General features: G+C 36.2%; 2 protein-coding genes across 3 annotated transcripts; one reads left to right on the forward strand and one right to left on the reverse strand.

The window, feature by feature from the left end:
• Positions 1-297: 297 nt before the first annotated feature.
• LOC111784066 (zinc finger CCCH domain-containing protein ZFN-like) lies at positions 298-7,088 on the reverse strand. Of its 2 annotated transcripts, none has more exons than XM_087123374.1 (9): positions 6,910-7,088; positions 6,463-6,706; positions 4,246-4,418; positions 3,426-3,488; positions 2,883-3,002; positions 2,234-2,521; positions 1,538-1,582; positions 1,254-1,418; positions 298-1,004 (listed from the first exon to the last, which is right to left on the reverse strand). In XM_087123374.1, the coding sequence occupies exons 2-9, from the start codon at positions 6,554-6,556 to the stop codon at positions 723-725; spliced, it is 1,230 nt and encodes a 409-aa protein (XP_086979500.1). In that variant the 5' UTR covers positions 6,557-6,706; positions 6,910-7,088; the 3' UTR covers positions 298-722. The 2 variants fall into 2 exon arrangements, with proteins under 2 accessions (XP_086979500.1, XP_086979501.1); XM_087123375.1 differs by having other exon boundaries at positions 4,261-4,418; positions 6,910-7,087.
• A 6,984-nt stretch (positions 7,089-14,072) lies between these two features.
• On the forward strand, positions 14,073-15,365 carry RIC4 (ROP-interactive CRIB motif-containing protein 4). Its single transcript, XM_023664912.2, has 3 exons — positions 14,073-14,232; positions 14,360-14,491; positions 15,026-15,365. The coding sequence occupies exons 1-3, from the start codon at positions 14,100-14,102 to the stop codon at positions 15,265-15,267; spliced, it is 507 nt and encodes a 168-aa protein (XP_023520680.2). The 5' UTR covers positions 14,073-14,099; the 3' UTR covers positions 15,268-15,365.
• The last annotated feature ends 3,661 nt before the right edge of the window (positions 15,366-19,026 follow it).

A 19,026-nucleotide genomic window follows, 5' to 3' on the forward strand; every position in this document is an offset into this window, starting at 1 on the left:
TGTAACCCATATTGGACAAAAATCAATGTAACAGTGACCGAGATGTCTAGAACAATTACCTTGTGATGGTGACTCGAAACAAGGCAATAGTGATAGTGACCTGAAACGAGATGTCTATAACAATTACTTTGAGACAGTGACTTGAAACAAGGTGATAGAGACACTTTCTCCTTTCTTGAATGACCAACATTGCTAAACTTCCATAACTAGAAACATGGGTCGTGTTCGAGCTGGAGCTGGAGCTCAAGCTATAGCACTTCATCTCGAGTATTACAAAATTGAAATGTATGAAACCCATGATGAGAAGATGATTATTGATTGATTGAAGAGCCAAAAAGGGCATAAAAATTTGGGGAAAACAGCAAGCGTTGTGTTGTTTACAAGAATTTAGAATCCCAAATTAGAGAAAGGTTTGGGAGAAATGAGAAGAGTTGTTCATAAATTGTTGTTTGAGCAAAGGGGGAAGAACAAAAAAACTGACATCATCTGCTGCAGATCTTTTTATACAAAGCAGAAACATAAATTCAGAGGAATTAATCATCTGCTGCTGCGCTAACCATATTCTGAAATGCATTTTCAGAAACACAGGATCAACTTTACATGAACCCTCCTCCCTGTACACATCTTTTTTCCAGCCAGGCATCATCAATTTACACAAATACCTCTCTTCTTTTTATCTTCCAAAAGATTGTAAAAGGGGTAGTAGAAACGACTTACGACCTTCAGCCCTCGGCCTCGATGTTTTCATCATCAGATGACATCTCTCGTGTCTCTGTGATTGATAGTCGTCTCGGCTTTGCAGATCCTGCTTCGACTAGCCCTTCAGATGACAAACTCAGTGCAGTAGTTCCTGATGACGTCCCAAACAAATGCTGAACTGGGGCGTTCGGTGTTGACGCTGCAGAGAGATTGTATGCGAAGATTCCCATTGGGTGATCGAACTTGCAGCTTGGACCGAACTTACAGATCCCATAACGCGAATAAAAGATGCACAAAGGCTCTCCCTGTTCATGGAAAACAACATTCATAAAAACCAGCCCTCCTCATATTAACAGATCATAAAAATAATCTAACAATAATGCAGAATCACCATCAGAATTCTGTGTAAAAAAACCATAGGACAACCATCATAACTCCTCAACATGGGTTAAGAAACATGCTTGAATCAAAGCTGGAAAAGGGTTTTTTTTTTTTACTGTAGATCCATATATTGCCTAGGAAATTAGAGAATCGAAAGTAGTATCGTAACTCACCGGACGTAACGGTAGGCCAATTGGACTCAAGACACAATCTGGAGCAGGAATTACTCGTTCTCTGGGATGATGAAACCGACAAACGGCACCGAACTTGCAGTCTCCGGTCTTCATGTAAAATTGACATTCAGGCTGGCCAGGCCTCTCAGGAAATACATTCTCCCTCTGCAATGCCAAAAACCGAAAAGGGTTAATTAGAACATATCAGAGAAGAGACTACTATAGATCCTGGATCTAGTCATTCACTCTGGTGTTAAGCTTCATAAATCTGAGTATGTCCCCACCGTTTGTTGTGGACTTTCTGATGATGAAACTGATCCTAGCTGATCCTGTAAAAATCACCACCTTATGAGTAACTTCGCTGTGAGCGGTTAAAGAATTCCAAAAAGAAGCGGTATAAGGATGCCAATCATAGAACTATTTGATCCCTTTGAATTCCATATTCGAAGTTGCGATCGGATCTATTCATTAAAAAGAATCGGTTCAATGCATTTCTTATGTACCCATAGGTGTTAGATTTCGGATCAATCTATATTGTTTGACTGCCTCCATTATGTTGTTGCTAACAAATACCACTATTTTTTGTTTTGGATCTTCGAAATCATTCCCAGGGTACAAGAAACCCGAGTATAAGTGATAGAACATATTAACTTCTATCACTTTCCATGTTTTCTTGTTTCCTTCTTTTGGCTTCCTGATAGGAATATTAACTCGATCCATCGACCGCAAAGGTCTTGCAAGTTGCCGAAGAAAAAAATGCAACTTCAACATGGAAAAGGATGTCTAGGAAGACTCGTTTAAACATTCATATGAAAGTTATTTTTAAAAAGAAAAAAGTTAAAAGAATAATTTTCTTCTAGGTAACAGACATTTCCATCGACTCGTATTCCACAACACTCATGCATTGAATAAAAACAGAGGAAATAAACATGAGAGCGTATATCATACTTATTCGAACACGAGAAAGGAATAGAACTTACATTGAATGTATTCCAGCCTGGAACAGAGAGAACTCCTTGAGGTAAAATTAAAGATGCATAACTGGAAGGGCCTTGCCATCGTGGACTAGGAATAAAGGAAGCCCTTGACCAATTTGTGCTTCCTCCTGGATACGACTGCTGACCAGGAGTTGGCGATTGTACGGTTGGATAAATAGGGGAGCCACGCAGTGAGACCATCATATTAGTCGGTTGAGGATGGTGGAATTTACATGTATTTCCAAACTTGCATTGTCCAGTTCTTAAATAATAAGCACATTCAGTTTCACTCTGCACAATTGGGGATGTGGGGGAGAGAGAGAGAATGGACAACAAATATTTTTAGCATAAAAGCACAGATAACTTAACAAAGGAAGATCTGAACTTAGCAAGTTGGTATGTCAAACACCATTTTTGTTGTTTAGCTGCGTTCTTAATTTCTATTTGCACTTCAATAAGCTGTGTTTAGGTGCCAATTTCCTATACGTTTTCACCAAAGAGTTAGTCTTCTAGTTTTTTCTTCCCTTGTAACTTTTCATCGACATACGTGCTCATCTTTACATACATATGCATGAGAGAGAACAAGAACATACAAAAACTTACGAACTGCACAAAGCGTGCTATGAATATAAGGGAGTAGTTATATCCTAACCGGGCGAAGTGGATAGCCTAAAATATTTAAGGCAACTCTTCCAGCAATCCCAGCCTTGTCTCTAGGATGATGAAACTTGCACGTAGCCCCAAACTTGCAAGTTCCTGTCTTCAAGTAGTACTGGATTATGCGCAAATGAAAATGTCATTTCATAGTCAACAATTAAAGTTCTTATAAAACATACAGCATCCAAGAAACTACAGAATGCAAGAAAAATAATCTAAAAGCTAAATTATCAAAGCTCCAATGTAGAGATTCTAGACCCAGCTAAACAATATGATATCTAAGCCAATCAAATTTGAAGGATAATTATATACAAGAGAGCTCATTATTCTAAACCAAAACTTTACGACGAAAATAACATTCCAAATAGTTATATATACGGTGGGTTTGGTGTAAATTAGTCAAATTTCATCACTGAATCTGATGAAGAAAATGAGCACATCCCATATGTCATAATGAATAAATGTCGAGAGAAAATTTACGAGGCATGATGTAACACGCTAACTTTAGATAAGTAAAGATGATTAAATAAATACATGCCTGACATTCTGGTTGTCCAATTCGTTCTGGGAACTCCCCCTTCATTCTCGCGGTGGCAATAGCCTGAAAGTAAAGTGTAGTAAATCGACTCCATCACAAACCGACTTGCAAAACTTCCAAGGAAGAGATTCTTAACTACTATAGATGACTCCATGTTAGCTTCAAATAGCAATAAAAAATAACGAGCAAACGTATTTTGTGTGTTTTCTAGATTAAATGGAGCAAACACATTATTCAGGGAGAAATTTCTGATGCCCTTAGTTCAGCACATAAGCAAACAAACAAAAGGATAGTATTCGAAAGGGCAAACCTGTTCGGAAAATAAAACAATTCCCCATCTTGGGCTTCAGGGTTGTACAGTATAAGGTTAGTGAATGAAGGAACAATTAGGTTTATAAGTTAAGGTTAAATGCAATTTTACCATTGTTAATTCCCTTCTCCTTTCTCTATCCGATAAGTACAATCGACTTTAAGGAGCTCAGTACTAGTTCAGTAAGCACGTTCAGAACAAAAAATGACAATACAATTCTATATGAACCTGATCTAGAACAGAATATCTTTACATCTATCTATTGCACAAGCTTGCCTCCATGGTTAAGAACCCAATTTCTTTGTGGAGAGAGATTTAATTAATGGTGCCAGCATAATATTGCTTAGTGTCTAACCTGCTGCTCATTAACAACTAGAAGAGAGGATAATAAGCCCAGGTACATGCCCCAAATCAAATAGAAGAAATTATTCCCAAAGGGCAAAAGGAATTGAAAGATACTTATAATGATTTTATATTTGAATATAATCAACCAAATACTGAATGGATCACATTTTTGCTTAGTACCAGCTCTCTATTAGGTGGATGATTAAATCTACATGTAGCTCCAAATCTACAGAGGCCAGTTCTGATGTAATAAGAACAGTCTGGCTCTCCAGGTCGCACGGGATAAGATCCAGATCCCATTATTTCACCTGATCCCAAGTTCATTTGCCAGAGTGCATCTGTACGATATTAGATAAGTAAATCTTCAATCATAAAGAAGAAAATAGATGAGAAAAGCAAAGAGAGAATAAAAATAAACGTTCAAAACTTGACAACTACACTGTTTTAAATCCATGATGCTCACGTTTTAACAAGCACGCATGCAAAAGCTAAAAGCATAGATGAGTACGGTCAAATATATGGTTCAGAGAAGCAATGAAGAAAATTAACAATTCCAAGTCGCATTGAAGAACATAAAACTCTTTGGTAAAGTTTTGAACTTTACTAAAACTCTCCTTTTTCCTACTTCCCCTACCTGATTGACTTCTTTAGTAAAGGCATAGAGTGTCCCTATTAATCTTTATTGGACGAAGAAAAGCCTTTAGTGTCTGTGGAACATGAACACAAGTTTGTAGACATTGTCTATATTCTAAGGAAAGATATATTAATGGTTGGAAATGTTTCCGAAACAACTGTTGCTAAGCAGATTGACATAACCTGATGGGCTGCTGTCACATCTGACTTCAATTATGTAGAAGTGCACAGGCAAGACATTTATTTTTTGGGCTTGTGGGCGTGCCATGAAAAAGCGGAATGAGGCAAACAACATCGGGGTAATCTTTCATAATGTAAAATGAACCCAAATGGTGTCGCATTAAGGTAATTCTTTCATTTAGATTACCTTGTGGACGTGCCATGAAAAAGCGGAATGAGGCAAACAGAGGGTTCGATTCATCTTCTACAGCAAGATAGGATTGTTAATTGGGTTGTTAGTGTGACAGTGAGAATGTGACTTCATCAGACAGTTTTCGAGTGGTTCAATTATGGTACAGCTCCAACATAACAGGACTGGAATTATATTTAGAGACATAGTGGTAGGTATCACCCAAGCTGTGTTCAAAGAGCCTATAGTTATTAAGAGCGAGTTCACTATGAGAAAAGTAACATCCTAAATTCTCAAGTTTCGTACTCGAGGTATTGCCATAATTTATTCTTCCTCATCCTTCCTCAAATTCCATTCAGAGATTCTGTTTCTTACTATAAGTCGGTGTTTGTAATAATGCTATTATATGGTGACTCAACTCTGCAAGGATTTTAGTTGGCAAACCTAAACACTTCAGAACAATGTGGTCAGGGCTCATGTTGGAAGTCATAACTCGAAGAAATTATCATGCGAAAGGATCTGAAATCTGATACGAAATAAGTTACAATTACGGTATTGATGGTCATGAGAGTTTCTATTTTAGTTTTGTTGAGAGCTAAGCTTTTACTTTGCAAATTCTTGTGTTTAGAACTTGCATGCTAGAGTCATTCAAGTGGTATCGATCAAACCCCTTATGCAGTGATTCAAATCACGAGTTTAGAAACGAGTTTTCTTTACTCTTGATCTAGATCATTAAGGTAATTCGTTCCAAAACTTTCACTTGGGTTGATTCCTATCAAAATGTTCACAAAGTTGATGGCTCTATCGAGAGGGCTAGCAATGATGTCCTACTCATTTCCTTTCTTATGATTCTCAATCACATTACGTTTATCATAAAACGAACCTCATAACTTCGAGGGAGCAACTCAACTACCCAACTTTGAACCCAAAACTTCATCATAAAAAGTAGAAACAGGTAACAAATGGGTATAAGATGGATCAGCCACATTCTATTCCACAGGAATTTAGTAAAAGTATCAAAATACATAGCCAACAGATTACACCATCATCAGAGCAACTGTAGTGCCTTCAATGGAGATTGAGTACAACGATATGAACCAGAAATTTTCAGAAATTTTAATTCAATCTCTTCCTCAATATCATTAGAAACTAAAAACCCAGTAACAAACATGAACAAAAAGGTAGCAAAACAGATTCATACAGCACAGATCGAAACCAAAAATCGGATATAACAAGCAAACAATCACAAAGAACATTTGTGCATCGAAATGGATCAGTGAAACACAGACACCACAAAAACCCACAAGAACAAACAACAAAAAACGGAGTTAAAAAAAAAAAAAAAAAAAATGCAGTGTGCGAAAGAGAAAAAAGGGGAAAAAGAAACAAATAAACGATACCGAAATTAGCAAAAGAACCTTCGCGCAAGGACGGCGTGAGAGCAGAGGAGTGTCCCTCCGTCACAGACATCGGAATTCCAGAATCGTATTCCATCGCTTAGGAACATCGTCGTTAAATCATCGCCCCATCGCCGGCGAAGAACTCATCTCATCAAAACCCACCAACCAAATCCCCATTTCCACCAAAATCCACCACTTCCAAAGCACCAATTCCGATCAAATCAAAAACCCACAATCCAATTTCCTTCTCAAACACCAAAGAAAAAACAAAATCAGGGGAAAAACAGAGGAATGAAACGAAAAAATTGAGTATATGGGATTGATCGACGATTTTCTGTAGGTGGGTTTTTTAGAGAGAGAGAGAGAGAGGAAGAGAGAAAAGGGCGTTGTCTTCTCCTCTCCACACAAAAAAACTAAAAAGAGAGAGAAAAGAGTAACGAAACCAACCAAAACATCCATCCCTCCATTGTTGCTGACGATTATTGGAGAGGAAAAACGAACGACGAAGATTAGAAGACTCTCGCGATTAAAGGATTTGGTAATAACTCTCGCTTTGGTTCCGCCACGTTCAACAGATTCCTGCTAACATTTTAGCCTTTTCCTTTTTCAGTGGTGGAAGTGCAAAGAGAAGTGAATCTGTAAGAACAAAGTGGGTGGATGACCCGAGCGAGTGTCTCTCACGCGCTTCCTTGCGCGTCGTATACACCTTTACCCTCACCTTCGGACCCCTTCTTTCAACAGTTATACCATTTTCAGCTCCTTTCTTTATTATAATTCTCCAATTATTATTTTTTTTTTTCTACTTTCTTTCGCATTTCCTTTTTCTCTTTTTCTTTATTTTTATATATTTTTATTTATTTATTTATATATATTCACCTCGTAATCCATGTGAGTATCATAAAGCGAACGACAATCATCCAAATGTCATTGCCAGACCTAGGATCGATCTGGAACAGAAAGACACTAAGGAGATGGAAGTAATCTTAGCCAACAGAATTGGGAAAGTGGGAAGACATGTACGGATGATTCGAGAATTCTTGGTCAAATGAAGAACCTTCTTGCACAAAAAAAAACAAGGTTCGAACGGTCACTCCCACGTGTTGTTGAATGAAAATGTAACGACTTAAAATTAACGTTTCATATTTAGTTCTTAAATTTTAAAAAAATTTAAATTACATGTCGTTAAACTTTCAATTTTCACTGTAATAGGTAGAGATGTCAACGATGTGGAGCAGATATAGGAATGAATTTCCATTCTCGTCCCCATGCTCTATTTCTTTCTTCTTTTTACAAAATTTATCATTTAATGTTGCGGGGATCAAGATGTTTCTTATGAAAAATTTGTGAAGATGGAGTTCTCGATACAAAATTATTTCGAGTTTGTGACTTTTTTTTTAAATAAAATACTTGTTTTGGGTAATTCGGGATCAAAAGGGTAAACTCAAAATAGAAGGAAAGATAAAACGAGGGTCGAGCTCATCAAGAGGTCAAGGCTAGGGTTGATCTTTTAAGGGGAATGCATGGTGTCACAACCATACTGTGAAGAGAGTAAGTTGTGACCATCAAGTTGGGACAAGTAATGTGACAACCATCGAGTGGTGTCCATCCGACCACGTGAGGGCCTAGACAAGTGGAGAAGGAATCAACCCAAGGGAAAGCCCTATACCGAATGATAAGTAATCACAACAAGGGAAGTAAGATTTGTGATTACTTTGTTAATCGAATATCTGAAGGCAAGAACATTTGTTTGAAATTTGAATTACTCCATAAGCAATATTGATCATGTCAAGCTTGAATTATTCTACATGCAACTTAAGCTACACAGAATTGTAGAGAAACTTAGTCATTGGCTAAAGGAAAGCACAAATACTCCTTTACTACATTTTCCAGTCTCTTTTACAAAAATAATATACATGGTTTTATATAGCCTCAAAATGAAACTTTTGACCTTCCAAAGGAAAGAAGACAAGGCATAAACAAAAGAAAGGCCACGAGCAGACATGAGTGTCAAAGATAGGCTTGTTGAAGGGTTAGGTAAGGCCCCTAGCCTTAACCTCAAAATTTAAGATTCCGAAGGAAATTTGTGCATGTGGTTCTGGAGTCAAGTCCTTCCATATGAAATATGAATTCTTGCCAAGTTTCGTGTCAATCAGACACTGAACGGACGCTCCCCAACACCATATGACTTGTTCACCAAAATGACGTCTACCCGAGGAAGATTGAAAATGCTTCAAAATGTACTTTAGGGGAAGCCACGGTGTCAGCTTTCCACCACCCCTCGACCTTGTGACCTAAGACAACTACCATGTGGCACATACGTGTGTCACAGTGAGGGCAAGCATTACGAGGCGAGTGTCTCAGGCAACTTCTTTTGAAATTGGTTTTTAAAAGATATTACTAAACATCACGAGTGTGTCGATATTGCTCCAAAACCCATGTGTCAGAGGTTAGATTATGCACCTGCTATCCAATACAGAGTCCATAAATGACATGGCATTGACACAAAACAACCAATACCTCAATCAAACCTGAATGAAGGGATGTGCGAGATATCTCTATATTACGAACGACACATGGGTCCATTCTCAATGGCATGACAGAATGAGTTGCGATGGCCGACGACACCCTATGACTTGGGATGGCTTCGAGACATGTGGTCATATTAATTGGGAACGAAGATGAGATGCGACGTTGTATTGAGGGACCTTGGACTCGAGTCAAATGACTTGGCCTAGCATAGAGACAGCTCTCTTTCGAAGCATAATTGCATGTATTTACATTTCTCGACCCCAACAGTAGAATCACTTATAGGATTAGTTGAATAAAAAAACATATCATTTCGATGAATACGTCTAAACCTACCAAACACGACCCTAAATTTAATTCCAAACTTTTCCTTATATATATATTAAAAAAAAAACATACTTTTTGAAGCCTTCCATATTCCAATGGGACCATGTAGGTTCCCTTTTATTATCAATTTGTTGACTTTATAATTATATTTGTATGCAAAAAAATCACATGTCATAGACAAAACAAGGGAGAAATATTATATACAAATTATTTAATTCTACTACATAATTAATATTCCTTCTTTTTTTAATAATATGATTATGATGAGAACCATTTTTTATATTATTATTAATTTTTAATCACTTTTTAATGGCCCTACATATTTATTATTATTATTATTTTTATATTATTATTAATTTTTAATTAATGGCCCTACATATTTATTATTATTATTATTATTATTATTATTATTATTTATCAAAATGCAAGTATTTTAGCTTTGAAGATGATAAATGCTTATTTATTAAATTAAATGATAAGTAAAAAAATTAAAAAATTATATGGTTTTAAATTTGAGTTTGACTTGACATTAATATTTATTTTTAGTTTGACATTAATTTATTTTTATTAAATTTGGTCAACTCATTTTTTTTTTTAAGCAAGCTCATCTAGCAGATATTGGTATCTTTGGGCTTTCTCTTTCGGGCTCTCTTTCGGGCTTCCCCTCAAGGTTTTAAAATACATATGCTAGGGGAAAGTTTCCACGCCCTTATAAATGGTGGTTTGTTCTCTTCCCCAACCAATGTGGGACATCACAATCCACCTCCCTTCGGGCCCCAGCGTCCTCGTTGGCACTTTTTCCTTCCTCCAATCGATGTGGGACCGCCCCCAAATCCACCCCTAGCAGACGTGTTTTAAAGCCTTGAGAGGAAACCCGAAAGGGAAAGCCCAAAGATGACAATATCTGCTAGCGGTGGGTCTAGGTTGTTACACTTAACCTAGTAAGTATCCATAGGCTTAACTCTAGACTCTAGGAAGTTAGAGTCAGAACAACTAGGGTACCTCAAAGTTTCGAGCATCTTTGATTTAAATCTCTCCTCTAGGGGTCTATACAAGTTCTACTACAGTTTTGTTCTTTGACTTCTGTAGTTTTCTTTGCTTACGCAGTGAGTGACCAATGTCTTAGGTTGAGACGCGCTCTCTTAAAGTACTAGTGGGACAATATGGTGTTTGCTAGCCTGAACATCATCCATGGGAGGTTAACAACCAGATCTCCCACACAAGCATAAAATCACTTAAGTTTGGGGAATGAGATTGTCCGTGTGACGGCCAGCTACTGGGTCAACCTACATGGTCCCAGGCCCCTCCCTCAGAGACAGATTAACAGCATAGTGACCATGTTCAAGAGACCCTTGACCATTTCCACAAGGTTGGAGCTCGTACTACTCTAACCAGTCTAAGTCTAGCTTAACAACACTACTACCATAGTGGAAATAGCAGATGATATCGTTTAGCCTGATGAGCTATCTTAGCTGTCCTTAAATATCGTGAAGATCTATTAGGGAGGGGAATTATTGGTGAAATGAGAGAAAGAATAAACTATATATCACTACCAACCAATTGAAAAGTAAATGATAGCAAAAGCAATAGCAATGGGCTATGAAGTAACAAAATAATAAGAATAAAGTGATATACATTCATAAAGTTGATATCACGAGAATCTTCATATTTAAGAGAGGCCTTAATCATTCAAAAAAGTTGGCTAGGACCTCTCAAGCACTACACTATTATCGCTTCTAAATTGGTCGTTTTAATCTTTTACGCTATATCTCATTATTGGAGCTTTTGAGACTACGATCTTATGCAACGACCCATGTCCAAGATTCAAATTCGGCACGTGTTGGCCCTGACATTCTCCTACATCTCTTGCGAAATGGTCACGTTACCTACTCCTCTCTTGTTAAGAATGAAGATTATCTCTACAGACCAACACGAGTCATTCCATCATATTTTGTTTTCACACATATGCACTAAATTGGTCATTTTAAACTTTTACGTTGTATTTCACTATTGGAGCTTTTGAGACTATGATTTTATGCAACGACCCATGTCCAAGATTCGGATTCCGCACGTGTTGGCCCTGACATTTTGACTATCTCTACAGACCAACACGAGTTATTCCAACATATTTCGTCCTTATTCACATGCATCACTGGCAAAATTCTAAGAGAAAAGAAAGGGTAGGTGGTAATTTTTTCATTTTCTTTAAATCTTTCTTAATCATCTTATCTTCAGGACCCGTCTTAATTGGATGTGGTCTCGGTTCATTCATGTACTCCTCCTTTAATTCGGTGTTGCATCTTAACAAATAATTTTTTTACGGTTTGAATACTTCTCGATTTTGACTTTAATATTCCAACGCTCTCAATTTTAATATTAAACTATTAAAAAAGTGTTATATCGAAGAGTTGTGACACAAAACTATCATTTTTATTAATATATTTAAATGTTGCATGATCGTCGTTCGGGTTAAGTCATGCAACAAGTACAACCATTATGCTTAGTTGCCAACCGTTGAAACTCGAACCCTAAGTAGATTGTGGGTGATAACCCAAATAAAGGTGGAGATGACGTCAAGCCTCTTATACTATATCTGTTTCGATCACGTGAATATAGTTCAACGGTTAAGATATTATTTTTTATTCTTAAAAATAAAAATAAGGCAACTGATCCATTTTCTTATTGGGCTATGTTCTTGTTGGATCATTTCTCACGAATTAAGTCTGATTTTCAATGGCCCATGTGTTTAAAGATGCCTATTGAGTAATGTTCTATGTGTTCGTGGATTAGGTTGCGTCTGATTTATATATTTTTTAACCCGAACGTCAATTTTTTTAATTCAAATAACTCACGTTAAATAATGAATTCAATCAAATTGTTCTCGTAGTTCTATAAATTTTTGGGTTGTTCGGGTCAGATTAAACTTTTTGCTTTTTAATAAAAGTAAAATGTCAATTAGTAAAACCAAACTTGAACAGAACTAATCCAATCCATAAAATTTTCATTTATTTGAATCCAATTCAACCTAACCCAACTGGAACATATTAGGTTCGGTTGGGTGATTGAATTTTTTGGGTTATGGAGTTTTTTGAACACGTCTATTTCTGCAAATGGTCAAGAAGAAATGTAAAAAATAGAGAGAATTAAGAGTATTTTGGATAAGTTGATGAACCCTTCTCATCGTATACGATAGCTTATACGACACCATTAGGAATGTTGTTGTATCGATCGATTTGTGTAAAAGTACGTCGTTTTCCTCTAAAATTGGAGCATAAAGCGGTTCGGGTTGTAACTAATTAACAAGTGGAGGATTAATTAAGCTAATTAATGAGGTTGCTTGCTTAATGAACAAATTATGTTAAACAAAAGCAAAGTTTTACCAAAGGTAAAAAGTGGATTAGGTTAAACACATTCAAACTCTCTCTTTCTCAAAAGGGTTTAGATTCTTTCCACTACACATTGCTTGGAATGCACTTAGAGTCCAAATTAAGCAAAGGGGAAAAGGCAAAAATGCTCAAAGGGAACACCAAAGCTACAAGATTATGAAATGAGTTTCTTAAAGAATTGGTGACTTGTTTGGTAAGAGTGGTAAGTGAACTCACATGCTTACACGAAACACCCGTGTTAAAGGATACGAGCAGCTTTCACCACAAGGACTAAATCGTCACAAAATTTAAGTTTATGGACTACGATGCAACAATCCCAGCTCACCATGAGTAAATATTGTCCTTTTTGGGTTTTCCCTTCTGGGTTGCCCCTCAAGGTTTTAAAACGCGTTTACTAGAGAAAGGTTTCTACGTGGTTATAAAGAATGTTTTGTTCCCCTCTCCATAGATATTGTCCCAAAGAGGAGCTGTCCTCTTTGGGTTTTCCCTTCTGGGTTTCCCCTCAAAGTTTTAAAACGCGTCTAGTAGAGAAAAGTTTTCACGTACTTATAAGGAATGCTTCGTTTCTCTCTCTGTAGATATTGTCCCAAAGAGGAGCTGTTCTCTTTGGGTTTTTCCTTCTGGGCTTCCCCTCAAGGTTTTAAAACGCGTTTACTACAGAAAGGTTTCCACGTACTTATAAGGAATGCTTTGTTCCCCTCTCCATAAAGAGGAACAGTGGGCTTGAGCTTTTACAAATGATATCACAGGCAGACACTGGGTAGTGTGCCAACGAGGACGCTGGGCCCCCAAGGGGATCGAAGCATGCTCAAAGATTGTGAGATCCCACATCGATTGGAGGGAAACGAAACATTCTTATAAATCCGTGGAAACCTCTACAGTAGACGCGTTTCAAAACAGTGAAGCTGACAACAATACGTATAACGAGTCAAAGCAGACAATATTTACTACAAAATAGAAATAGAAAGTATAAATACTAAGTTCAAAGACTAAATTGTTACTTCTGTAAAAGTTAAGAAACGAAAAGTGATTCTCAACCAACAACCGAGCAACCGAGCAACCGAGCAACCTCAAAGACATCAAAGTGTGTAGAACCTTAGACATCCAACAAACCCATTAACATAGGAAACAACAAAATTATTAGAGATGTTGGGTTTGTTATTTAGGTAAGAAATGGAAACCTTACTAAATGCTTCTAGGGTTTTCACGTCCAAACACACCCATCAACTGAAATTAACAAACCCTAAATTCAATTAGGTCATTCAAACCTTTATGTTTTTTTTGGTTTCTTTGTAGCTAAGCCTTTGAGATTTGTATACGTAAAAATGATTGTAGCTTGATATCAAAGCCACTTCCCATTATATCAAACCAATTCTAGGGTTCTTTCGATGAACAACAATGAGACGTAAAATGGAGAGATTTGTTCTTCTTCCTTTCTCGATCGGATGCATCTCCGAATCAAGCGTGGCCGTGGGGATTCAACGTAATGCAACATCCAAACCCACCGACCCTAATTCGTCTCGTCGATCAAGTCCTTTCTCGAACTCTCTCTCTTTCGTTCTTCACTGGTTATTACGAGCTTGTTTGATATCTTATCCCGTTCGAGTTTTTCGTGAATCGATCGAATGGCTAATTTTTGTATGGGTTTTGTATTGAAGGTGAGAAAGATGAAATGGTATTAGAAGAAAGTTTGAAGAACTCACAGAGATTCACACCACTTGCAAAGCCTAATATAGGAGTTGGATTTCATAGGCTTTACAAAGGTTTCAAGAATTTCTCTCAATTATTTGGTGAGTTCTATTTTTTTTTTAATTGAAAAAAGAAATTAAAATATTTACTTCTCCCGGGTCAGTTGGGTCTGCTCGAGTTTAGACATTTTTTTTAGATCAACCCAATTGTTGGGTTGGTTCTTCGTAAGCAAAAATGTATATTTTAAAATGAACAATAAATTCGGGTCGATTCAATTCAACCCAGGTTAGTTTTAGGAGAACCCTAACCAACCCAATCTATAAAATTTTCATTTATTTGAACGTGATCCAAGCCTACCACTAGCAGATATTGTCCACTTTAGCTCGTTACATATAGTCATGAGTCTCATGGTTTTAAAACATGTCTGTTAGAGAGAAGTTTCCACGCCCTTACAACAGATGCTTCGTTCCCCTCTCCAACCGACGTGAAATCTCACAAATAAGTTCCAGACCCAACCCAAACCCAACGAAATGAATTGGGTTGCTCGAGTTTTATGAATCATCGAGTTTTTTCTAAATTATCTCGTCATTATTTCTAAATTTTTTTTTCTTTTTTGGTGATATTATTTTGGGAAGTGTACAAAGAGGAGATGGAAGAAATGGAAGAAATGGAAGTAGGATGTCCCACAGATGTGAAGCATTTGACCCACATCGGTTGTGATGCCACCACAATATCAGATGACCCCAACAATCCCTTCATAGATTGGGAAACTCTTCTAGCTTCCGGCCTCTTCTCTCTTCCCTCTTCTCGTTCTTGGACCGAACTCGAACTCGATCATCATCTTTCAAACCCTAATGTTCTACCTCATTCTATTTGAAAACCAAAAATGTATGTTAAAAAAGCTCGTGTTGATTCGATGTATAATTTCTTATCTATAAAATAACTCGACATGTTGCGTGGCTTATTCGTTTATAATTGTTGTAAGGAATGTTGGGGCGTTAAGGTAATGGATCAAACGTCAAATTCAGATTTTCAATCGATTTGAGGCTCAACAGATATAGAAGGTGATAGGCTGGTCAGTTTACGGAGGGATAAACTCTATGGTCGTGTAACGATAGAAAGTTTTAATTTTAAAAAATGAAGCAAAAAAAAAAAAAAAAAAAAACTAAAAATTCATGATAGTTTTAATTTTAATCCAAATCTTAGGTATAGTTATTACCTTGCTTGAAGTGTTAGTTAAGTTAGTTAAGATTTGTGATCTTAAAAGACAATTCATTAATATATATATATATATATATATTTATTTATTTATTATTAAAAATAATTTTTAAAAATATATATTAAAATTGGATTGTGAATTTTAATTAAATGTTTAAAAATAAATAAAAGATGTTTTATTTCTTAGAATTTTATTTTTATTAAAAATAAAATTTTGAATAAATAACGTAAATAACAACCCAACCAAGAGAGAATTAACCGAGGTTGAATTCATTATTTAATAAATGTTACTTGGTTTAAAAAATTTATTAACTCGAACAATTGAATTGAGAATAAAAGTATTCTGATCCAACCCACGAACATTTTTATAGAGTGATTAGTCATCAATGTCTTAAGTGATAGATAATTTTGCGATAATTACCCATTGAGTTATTAGGAAATTAGCCACTTAAGTCATCAATAATGACAAAGGTACCGTGGGTTTGCCTCACCTTGTCACACTCCACGACCAAATATGTCCTAAACAAGCTAAGATTTTGTCGAAATGATCAAATACCCATGTTGGCTAGGGTCGAGGCCAAAGTGACCCAAGTACTTTCTAATGCCCATGTTGGCTAGGGTCGAGGCCAAAGTGACCCAAGTACTTTCGATCGAACGTGCCTTCGGGTGGCCGTTTGAGCCTATATCTTTTCGTCTAATTATGTAACTCATATAAATAGAATATCATGACTTTATCATAAATAAAAATAAAAAAAATCCTTAAGATAATTGAGCTAAAATAATTATGTAACTCATGTGAGTGCTCACGTGTTCTAGGCCACTTCCTTTGACCCTTCTTTACCACTTTTCTTATTTTTGTAACCTTATACTTTTCAATTTCAATTCCCAAGAATGGGTCCAAAAAGTCTCCATGCACGTCACGAACCTCGTTAAATGAATTTCGTCGATACATTAGATCAATTCAACTTATGGTTAAGGTAGGTTTTATGTATTAATGTGACACCCGAGTAAAAAAGAGGTACATAAATAAATCGAGACCACATCTTAATGAGAGAGAAACATAAATAAACAGAGACCATATCTAAATGAGACAGATCGTGATAATAGAATGACTAAGAAAAATTTAAAAAAATGAAAGTTAGTATCTATCTTTCGGTAGCTCAATTATAGGAACTTCATGGTTAAACGCGCTTTACTTAGACCAATTCTATGTTGGGTGTCCTTGAAATTTTCTGAGATGCATGTAAGCAAGGACTCGTGTTGGTCTATGGAGATAGTCTCTTTACTCTTGAAAGCGAAAGTACGTAACGCGACCATATCGTAGGGGATACAAGGGAATGTCAAAGTCATCAGGTACCAAATCCAGATTTCAAATCATGATCCAAATGTCAGGCAGGCATAAGTCGTTTGAAAATAAAAAAACCATCCCGTTACTCTTCATTCTTAATTTTATCATCCGCTCCCGTTGAATTCAACTCATAAAGTTAAAAGTAAACGAGAACCAAGAACCAAAAACAAAACATTAAAAAAAGGAAAAAAAAAAAAAAAAAAACATTAGGATAATACGAGGATTGGTGTTGACTGGTCTTGAAAGGTAGGAGAATTTTCGAAGAAGTTGTGTGTGTTATTTCCACGAGTATTTGCCAGCATCAGCTCACTTGTCCATTCTTACTTGGCCGCCATACCAACCTTATCCCATCGACATGTTCTCAAAATAATATCTGTCTGTTTATATGTTAAAAAGTTTGTGGAATAGACTTTATGTCCAAATCATTGTCCTCCGATGTAGAATGATTATGTCATTCTATACAACGTTAGAAATTGTCGATGGATTAGGTTTGAATGGTAATATTTAATCAAATAATTGAATGGTCTGTCTCGATTTGGTACGAACGCTTTGAATCTACTTCAATTATTTATTATAGATATGGTAGAATAATTCACCGACTTTCTCTACCCTCGAGTTGATTGTTGTGCGATCCCACATTGGTTCTCGTTGGGCCCGAAAGGGGTGGATTGTGAGATCCCACATCGGTTGGAGAGGGGAACAAAGCATTCTTTATAAGGTAGTGGAAACTTCTACCTAGTACATGTGTTTTAAAAGCCTTGAGGAGAAGCTCAAAGAGGATAATATCTGCTAATGGTGAACTTGAGTTATTATAAATGGTATCATAGCTAGACACCAGGCAGTGTGTCAGTGAGGAAGCTGAGCCCCGAAGGAGGTGGATACCAGGCGGTGTGCCAGTCAGGAAGCTAAGCCCTAAAGGGGGTGGACACCAGGCGGTGTGCCAGCAAGGACGCTAGACCCAAAGGGGGGGTGGACTGTGGAATGTGAGATTCCACATCGATTGGAGAGGGAAACGAGGGCCAGCAAGGATGTTGAGCCCTGAAGGTGGGTGAATTGTGAGATCTCACGGTTACGACCCAACCGAACCCAAATAATTATATATATATATATAAAACATCCCAACCCAGAACATAAAGGGTTGGATCGTGAACTCTGTTCAAGCTGCTCGGGTCACTAATCCAACCAACTTAAAATACATAATTGGTCCAAAAGATTTCTCCGATGGAGTCCGTATATACCCGTAATTCCTAATTTTCAAAAAATTGGGATAGAAGAGACAAAAGGGCCATAGAAAAATCACTTGAAAATCTTAAATTTGATTTCCTTTTTGAAAATTTAAAATGAAAATCTTTTAAAAAATTTCTTCCACTTGGCTTGACTAATTAATAAGCACGTGTAATATGTGATTTTTAAATTTATTTCACTTTATTAATAAACTCATTTTGACTTTAAACCTTTTTTATTTTTTTTTTAAATTTTATTTTAGTAATCTTTTAATTGTTTTATTTACCATATATACATATTTTTCACTTTAAAGCATCAAAATTAAAATAAAAAATTAATGAAATTAAATTTTAAAAAGAATAATATAAATATCACATTTTTTTTATTGGGTTGGTGGGAAAATTTTTGTTTTGGTCCAATAATATCTTTTCACGAGAAAAGAAACGCTCTATGATCGAGAAAATAGATGAGAGATAATAAAATATAGATAAACGAGTAAATTTTATTTTTGTTTTTATTATTAATTGGGTCGTCTTTTTGGTTGGACAATCAAAAAACGCTATACGATCGAGTCACTTAGCTCATATAAGACAAGTTTGAAAGTGATTTTGAAATTATAATTATATTTAAAATATTATTTAATACGATTAAAAACATGTTTTAGAGTAATTTTGGACGGAACAAAAATAATTAAAAATAAAAAAGAAATTATAAAATTTAAAAATATTTAAAAGAGAGAATCCGAAATGGTGGCTATAAATATTAATATATTTTGATAAATGAATCCATTGGGTCACGTGACTTTAGGAAACTTCGCATCCAAATCCAACGACTCGGTCAACATCA

Source organism: Cucurbita pepo, chromosome 4 (genome assembly GCF_057944985.1).
Source record: "Cucurbita pepo subsp. pepo isolate OVF chromosome 4, ASM5794498v1, whole genome shotgun sequence".
In the NCBI taxonomy this organism is placed as follows: domain Eukaryota; kingdom Viridiplantae; phylum Streptophyta; class Magnoliopsida; order Cucurbitales; family Cucurbitaceae; genus Cucurbita; species Cucurbita pepo.

Coding starts and splice junctions, on each gene's coding strand:
- LOC111784066 (XM_087123374.1), bottom strand. CDS start 6,556: ATGGAATACGATTCTGGAATTCCGATGTCTGTGACGGAGGGACACTCC. Junction 3,489..4,245: donor AGCTGGTACTAAGCAAAAAT/GTGATCCATTCA, acceptor CTTTACTTTCAG/GCTATTGCCACCGCGAGAAT. Junction 1,583..2,233: donor CAGGCTGGAATACATTCAAT/GTAAGTTCTATT, acceptor TGATTTTTACAG/GATCAGCTAGGATCAGTTTC.
- RIC4 (XM_023664912.2), top strand. CDS start 14,100: ATGAGACGTAAAATGGAGAGATTTGTTCTTCTTCCTTTCTCGATCGGA. Junction 14,233..14,359: donor TAATTCGTCTCGTCGATCAA/GTCCTTTCTCGA, acceptor TTTGTATTGAAG/GTGAGAAAGATGAAATGGTA. Junction 14,492..15,025: donor GAATTTCTCTCAATTATTTG/GTGAGTTCTATT, acceptor TATTTTGGGAAG/TGTACAAAGAGGAGATGGAA.